At 36.2% G+C, this 8347-nt stretch overlaps 1 protein-coding gene across 1 annotated transcript; it reads right to left on the bottom strand.

Moving 5' to 3' along the window:
* Positions 1 to 369: 369 nt before the first annotated feature.
* LOC148662036 (gamma-glutamyl hydrolase) lies at positions 370 to 7538 on the bottom strand. Its single transcript, XM_088636709.1, has 9 exons — positions 7188 to 7538; positions 5561 to 5675; positions 4690 to 4740; positions 4477 to 4561; positions 3244 to 3382; positions 2567 to 2673; positions 1922 to 2012; positions 1370 to 1507; positions 370 to 1279 (listed from the first exon to the last, which is right to left on the bottom strand). Exons 1-9 carry the CDS (start codon positions 7288 to 7290, stop codon positions 1158 to 1160), a joined length of 951 nt encoding a protein of 316 aa, XP_088492835.1. The 5' UTR covers positions 7291 to 7538; the 3' UTR covers positions 370 to 1157.
* Between the last annotated feature and the right edge of the window lie 809 nt (positions 7539 to 8347).

Here is an 8347-nt window from a genome sequence, read left to right as displayed (position 1 = left end):
TGCAGAAAATCAAAAAACAACAAACAGAAACTATTAAGCCCTAGCTGTCAAGAGAGCAACACCTTTGTGCTTTAAGTCTACACACTTGCCCTTGGGATGTTCACAGTTAGCAGCTTTATGTACCTCTGCTATATTTTTTATGATTTTTGCATGGTTTGCATTGCACCATAATAAATTAAACTGAACCTCTTCAAATGGCTCTCTAGAAAACATTAGACGACCTTGTGTAGTATTTTGTTGTATTTTGGTGTGAAATGCATTTATACCGTTATTCCTATGCCTTTAAAACATGTTCACCTGTTAGTGTGGAGAGCAGGTGAGAAATCTAGAATGTAATTCCAGATATGACAGAGGATTGTGAAACACAACTCATGCCAGAGAATCTAAACTTTATTAAGAGTTGCAGTATTACATATGGTTATATCCTGAACCTTAAAAGCCAAGCATCAAAAATGAGAATGCGAGCTGCATCACAACATTGGTGAATTAATCCTTTTTATGATGTGTACATTTTTTAAATTTTATATATTATTGTCCAAAGGCTGCACAGCAAGTAAATACAATGTATTTTATGTTTACCTATAAGTAATGGATCTTTGAAACACAGAAGTCCCAATTCCCATGTTAAGGGAAAAATAAATAATACATTCAGTAGTCTTGTCACATTCGTAATGCTGAGATCACTGGACTATTTATTCAAATTACATCTTTTCCATTCGGTGTAACATTAAATGCATGTATCCAGGGAATAAAACTGATTATAAAATGATAATCAGATGTTTTAAAATAAGACATTTAAAATTGGCACTGTATAGCCTATTAGTGCAAAACAGTTTCTAAAAATAACAAATAATTGTCAGTATTGTATTTGTAATACATTAGCCAAACTCACAATGGTGAAATGCAGTTCCAGCACTAATGCAGTATTAAGATTGTATTACATATTAAGTTCATCAGAGGACATCTTACATTGCGTTTGAAATTACCTGTATGCATGGTAACTGTTATATAGGTAATATAATTCATAGATTATACCTGCTTATTAAAGACCTCCAATTATATTAACCATCAGCTATTGTGAAGTAAGCTTGATGTGTCAAGATTTTGATGGGAAAAACTATGCAACATCTTGTGGTAGAATTACTGTAAGACAAGGATCAATCAAAGTAATAATTCTGCACAAATATACTTTCCAGGCTAGTGAAAACTGGAGAGTAGTTATATATCAGGGATTTTTCCTCTTCAATCTTATTCGCAAAACGGTGGTGGTTTTTCCTTGCTGTGGACAGAAATAAGAAGAGAAAATGGTTCAAGTTGTGCAGTGAATAGGAATGCAGTGTTCTCCTTAGCTGACAGCGAGAAGCCTCACCTTCATTCACAAAGAAGCGGGCTGTGTAATACGCTGCATCAACAGCCGCGGTGGTGTGGACCATGCCTGATTTCTCTATCCACTCAAACTGGCTCTTCTCCGGGTGCCACTGCACAGCGTAGAATGGGTACCGGTGTGCTGAAGAAAAGACACAAATGAAACTGTATCTTCCGCAAAGCACCAGGGCCACAGTCAAATACTGGCAATAATCTGAATATCGTCAAACATCACTTCTAGCTTGGTTTGCCAATTTTCTGAGTACCGGAGAAGAAACGATACAAGAGAGCAATATGTAAGAAATATCCATATTGTTTTGTTTTGTCGTGTGGAAAACTGGAAGATGGCTTCTAAATACCAAAAATATATGTTCTGGGAATATTTTCAGCCTATGTGGACTTAATTTTATTGGTATATAGAACTGAAAACAGAGTACGTGTTAACATTAAACCCTCATAACAGAAAGGATAAAATCGTGTGTGTGTAATTTACAGACACTTGGCATATAAGTACTGTATGTTTTTACAATACCTTATAAATATCATAAAAACCTACCCTCCATTGTGGATATGAATTCTTTCTGCCCATCTGTACTTGTGGACAGGATTTTGTAGAATCTTTTCAATTTCATGTTGCGAGTGAAATTCTGCAAAAGAATCCAGGGTTGAGATACATTATTAGTTCAGACCACTAAGTATTCTTTTCCCTAGAGATGATAAAGACAAGCCCTCTTGATTTCCTGTTCATTTTCTGGTGTTGCTGTGGCTGCCCTTCTGACAAAATAAACTACAGAAAGACAAATTAAGCAAACATTTACCCACTTGCAGTGTGAAAAAACAGTCACATGGGACTGTAGAAGAAAATGGCCAGACTGCAAAGAAGCCTACACAATCTCCTACATTTAGAAAAATGGTAAATTACATAGAACAGCTTTCAGCATTATGGTGTAAACAGTATTTCTTCCAGCGTTCACAGAACTGTTGCCAGATGGCACAAACTCTAAAGGTATATTGTCAGGGTTTGCCAGTTCCTGGTTTGCACCCTAAATCATCTCAATACCCTTCTTTCATTCCGATTACCAGAGCTCATTCTATGGGTGGTGCAATAATGGTTTAGCAGGCGGTCAACTTGCTTAAACCAGCCAGAGGAATGTTAAAATGAGCCTTTTGATGTCACAAACAGCCAAAGGACATCCAATACCTGCAGAGTGAGGCTCCATTTGTGGAAGTTGGAAGTGATGTTCTCTGTGGTGAGTGCGTGAAGCAGGTCTTTTGGAAAGCTCTTGAACAGTCTGCTGTTCGGACCCACTGAACAAAGAAACAACGAAGAGCTAAAATATATGTTAAATCTGAACAAGCATGACAAAAAATAAACTGGAGACTTGTTGGGAGCCGCCGAGTTCTCATTTCTCTTTTTCACTTTGACTGACACTGAAGTAATCCCACAGCGTCTCTTACAATGAAACTGAACACATCTCAAAGCTGAGTTTTGCATTTTTGAAATATTAAGAGGAGTAATGATGGTTGGGGGATGATAGTAAAATGAGAAAGCAAATAGTAAGCAAATGTTTCATGCACTCATAATACCGAATAGGTTCTGGTCCATACTGTAGTTTTAAAATGCAAGTCCATTTGAAGGTTGCACAATTATATAATAAGAGTCATCAATTATGCCCCCATGTTCTGCCAACATTTGAGATTTTTTATGTGAGTGTTCTTAAATGAACACTGTCCTTTAATACTGTCAAGTAAATGACAAAACAAGAATTTTACCAAGCCGTGACTATTTTTCCATGGGTCTGCAAATAATGAATGCAAGAGGGATGAGTTATCCTCTGTATGAAGAATCAAAGGAAGGATATCAATATGAGTTCTTACCTGAAGTGAAGGTCAGAGGCAGAGCTATGGCCTTGGTGTCAGTGAGAGTCAGGAGATTTTTGCCACTGGTGAGAACGGTCATCTCCTGGAATCCTTGACAGGTTCCCCAGATGGGAAAATAATCTGATGCATCATTTGCCTAGAAAACACCCCAGGAAATGTAAAAATGCACATCAGCCTGGCTTTTCTTGGGATTTCTTCGGTACGAGAGGAGTGAATGTCTCCCTTTCTTAATCTTTGCATAAACCCTTTTCTTTCTCACTGTCACTGTCTACATGATGTGCCACACCCATGTTCTGCCTTCTTATACAAGGATGTCTACGGGGCCATGGGATTTTTCTGTCACATTATACACATATTCAACTTTTATTTGACTGATTGAACAATTATTTCCTTAGTTGAACACTAGTCCCTTGTCCAAAACATATAGGTATGACGTGTAGTACATACTGGATTTCAGAGTTCAGATAAGCAGGGTGAATTACAAATTAAAAAAGCATACATCATGTCAACATACTTCGTGCCCGTGTACCAAAAACAAAGTTCTGTATTGTTCAGGACTCACTCCACAGAATCCCAGCGGCTGTAAAAAGTTTCTAATGCCAGGGCTTTTTTCTTCTCTCATGCTGTTGCAGCCTTGATTTGCATATACCTTAATTAACATCCTCACTTCATTTCACCCCTCTGAAGCTTTTTTTACAAAAATAGTGATGAACAAAGGTTTAGTTTTCTGCCCATCCTAGAAAAATGGTTGGATTGCAAGGGATAAAAAGATAAAACAGAATCTTAAATCTAAGTATTAAATATGTTACGTACTGTATCACTGCTTGATAAATTACCTAAGATCAATTCAAATCATGATCAACTGTCCATCTGTTTAGTTGCCTGTAATGTACGGGCTGGAGGATCTCATTCAGCCATTTGTTGAAGGGTCCTAGGGGTCAGCTTTGACAGTGTGGATCTGCAGCTTATTTGACACTGATAAATTTTCATACAAAGTCATTCCCCCTGTTCAAAGTCCTAAATCTTGGCTTTTACTTTATGACCAAGCAATACATAATCTATATTGTTCACCACTTTAATCTCTTCTTATGAGTGACTAGTAAGATTCACTTCCTATCATTTGTTATATATTCTGTTAAGACCCAGATTTGTTTTCTGGTTGCTCTTTTTATAAAATACTACTATCATACTGTCATACTCATTATCTATTTAGGTGGAAATTGAACATACCTTTATTGCCAAGTCATAGAATATTCTGGATACTCTGCCAAACTGGGAGTTTTCAAGATCCACATCTCCACCGGGAAGCAGTAATCTACAATAATGGAGAGTACACTTGCACTTCACACAGTTCTTATGATGTGTATATATTTTAAGAGATAGAAATGGCCATCTTCAAATGTGAAAAAAAAAACCATATTAAATAAATATTAAAAAACATACCCATTTATAGAATAGAATAACTTGGTGTATTCTTCCTTTGTGCGGTTTATTCTGTGAAATGACACAAGATTTAAACAAGCTTTGTCATTACATTCAGTGACACAAGCAGAAAGTGTAACTGTCTTTTCTTACTTCTGCACATCTTACATCTTTTCTGAATGTCATCATCTTTAGTCCCAAATCAAATCTCAGCATACATTTTAACATGGTTTCCTAGTCATGCTCAGTTCTGCCTTAAAAACCTTACCTATGTTAATATTCAAATGTTCAAACACTTCTCTGTTTCCTTCTCTTAAGAACAAATTGTAATTGTTAGGAATCATGGAAATCTTTAATAATCATAATTTAATTTCATGTTTTAACCTTTTAATTTGGTGACATCTAAGTTTGTGTCCTTATCCTTTATGTAGCCATAAATTTGGAATGGCACAAAAAGCATTATGAAAGTGGATTTTAGGCATTTACACTTATTGTGATATACACTGTACTATTGTGAGAATGGATGGTACCCACAGACATTTATTAATTCAGAATTAGTTTGTTCTTGACAGAAGAAAAAGAGGTTCTCCACCAAACTAAGTTGTTTTTGGCCGCTGAAATAAAACAGTCCAACACGGACATTGTCTGTAGTCATTAAACTACTCTGATGGAATCAGAATGTACTGTACAACTACCAAGCAGGTATTTAACAGAGCCTGTAATTACTTAACTATACAGTTTCAGAAAACAAGACAAGAACGAACAAAGGTTATGTTGATTTAGTACAGTTAATGCTGCATGAATAGGCCTGCAATTTCCCGGCAAACAGAGCAACTGGTGCTTTTTCTTTTCTTTCCTATCTGCTCTACACTCCTGAGTGGAAAGATCTTACCTGACTGGCAGAACCCTGGCTCCAGCGGCCTCCAGATATTTCACATATGAAGCAGCGATGTAAGATGAACCCTGTGCATGAGGGTCGCTGGGAAGATTTTCTTGGGCTACGATCCCTGTAGAAGAAAAAAAAATGTCTGAAAAGCTGACTCAAAACAATTGAAGGAGTAAGAAGTATCTGTGTTGCCAGATTGTCTGAAAGGCTCGGATGCCTGTGTTGTCACTAGAATTTTGATCATGTAGCTCTACTTCTCCCCAGGACAGAAGAATATTTTAATCGATATGTCATAAACATTACATAAAAAGCCTTTAGCATTGCAACATCATCGGGAATAAATATTAAGTACGGTAATATGTTTCTGTAATACATGTAGCTATGTATTTTTATCATGTATTGGTGATTGAATAGTACTGTACCTCACAATGCCATGAATGTAGACTATATATACTGTACATAAAATGTAAAGTACAGGTTTGAGTAGGAAGCTGTTAGTATATTCATATTAATACTTATATGTGGAAGCTTCTGTAAAGAAAGCTCCATAATTTCAGTTCTTACTATGTATCATAGTGTTGATGTCCATTTCTAACTCATCTAAAAGGTTTCAAAATTTGCTATCTGTAGGCAGTCCATCTCAGTTCAAGTAACTGAATTTTCAATTGCACTCCCCAATTCTGCTGACAGCTGAACCCTTTCCAAGCACCTTTGTCTAGGAATCCAGAAACCCTCCAAGAACCTGTATTCATCCTGTTATTAATTTATACCAAATAAGAGAGGCACTCAGCAGTTCTAAAAATATATGAGAAAATCATGTAATCAAAGCTATAATTATAAATAAGTAGAAGGGAACATGGTTTATGACTATTGCATATTCTTGAAAGTTCTGATATTGGATTCTGCAGCGTAAGGTACAGTAGGTAACGTGGTAATTCAAGCAACTTCTATCCAATAAAGCAGAATAAGACAAACTTCTCTACAATGTAAAAATCTCAGCTTCAATTAAATTGTTTATTAGCTCAGTCACTTTGGACCTATTAAAGTCTCCCTGAGCACAGGAATGTCTCTGGTGATCGAAAATAAAGAAACTTCTTTATGTTGGAAAATGCATATTTCTCTGATATAATGTTCAAAACAACGTCGTATAGTCTACCCTGGGATTTAACACTTTTACGTTTAATTCTAACAGCTATTTTTTATTTGAACGTTTCACTTAGAATCCCTTCTTTAGTTTGCCGAAAATAACGTGCCATTTTCAACGTCACAATAATTAAAAAGGTTTCCAAATACCAGAACAAATCTTCCCACACGTATCTGATATATAAATCCGAAATTATATCATAAGACAAAAATACATGCAAGTGTATAATATAAAATCTTAACATCCCAACCTTTTGTCAGACAAATACTTCACGCAGAATGGTATTACATAACGACTTGAAATTACACTGGCGGTAAAATACATACATTTTCTACAATTATAGATGAGCTCCAATTATACACCTGCGCATTTAAATGAATAAAAGGTGTGGACATTCGTTGGCTCCCTTACAAAAATAACCTTTGAGAATTTTTTAAAACACCCAAAAAAACGTTTAGCAAAATAGTAGCCTGAGTGATGTCACCTTACCAATGATGGGTCTGTAATTTGGAGAAAGGCTAGAAAACGCTGGAATCGGGAGATAACAGATGACACCGACCATCACCGAAAGAACAATAGCCGAAGAGCACATGATAATTTCTGAACTGAGAGTCTTTAAAAAAAACAAATAAACAACTGAAGCCCCTAATTAAATTAGGCCTGATATACAGTATATGCGTATGATATTGAACGACAAAACCGAACGACCTCACTGCGCTACCGTCTATAGCTGCTGCAAAATGCTCAGCACGCTGTCATCTGCTATTTCAAAGTAAAACTTAACCCGTTATGTCCCATTGCTGTATTAACCCGTTAAGAGGCAACCTGGTGTGTTGTCTTCATTGGCATTTTTTTTCTTTTTCGTTTCACTAAAAAGTTGTCTGACGGGAGGAGTCAGCAGTCTTGGGTGGACTAATCTTGCCAGCCTTCATACAAGGAACATAAGTGGTATAGACTGAAATTGTTATTTGTGAATGAGTTGCATACAGTATTCGAGTTTATTTTCCTTCTTTGTCATATCAAACAAATGCCACCTTTTATCTAAGTTTATTTGTCCCTTAGGCCAACATTGCTGGAAGTCCACAGATGAGACCACTTCTTTCATTGCTAGATGATGGCCTTCCCTAGATGATTTTATACAATATCTGCCTTCGACTTTCCAATTCCTTCTGGATTCTGCAAACTCATTCTCTCATGGTACAGTGTAGTACTGAACCTGGCCTACCATAGTTGTATCTGATTGGAGTGACAGTCATATGAGAATATTTATTGTATATAGGCTACTATGCCGTTTCATTCCTTGATAATGTCATGCAATTATATATCATGGTGTTGTAGATAAATTGTGTTTATGTATATATCATAAAGGCAACTATGTCTATTATGTATATTGACTGCCAAAAGAAACCAATTGTAACTGTAACAAATGGACACAGGGAAATGACTTTTTTGTAGCATGCGTACTGACATTTTATTGAACAGACAGATCATAGTTAAAGTCCATATAGTTTATTTTCAGAAAATAAAGTTTATTTTGATGCTTAGTACATACTTTACATAGACACTTCATGGCTCTTCTGTGGTCCTATCAGAATGCCTTACCTTGGTCATGTGTAATAGCAGTAACACACCAACAACCCCACTACATA

This window comes from Lepisosteus platostomus, chromosome 6 (genome assembly GCF_059453375.1).
Source record: "Lepisosteus platostomus isolate fLepPlt1 chromosome 6, fLepPlt1.hap1, whole genome shotgun sequence".
Taxonomy (NCBI): Eukaryota; Metazoa; Chordata; class Actinopteri; order Semionotiformes; family Lepisosteidae; genus Lepisosteus; species Lepisosteus platostomus.
This window is presented reverse-complemented; position numbering and strand designations above follow the sequence as displayed.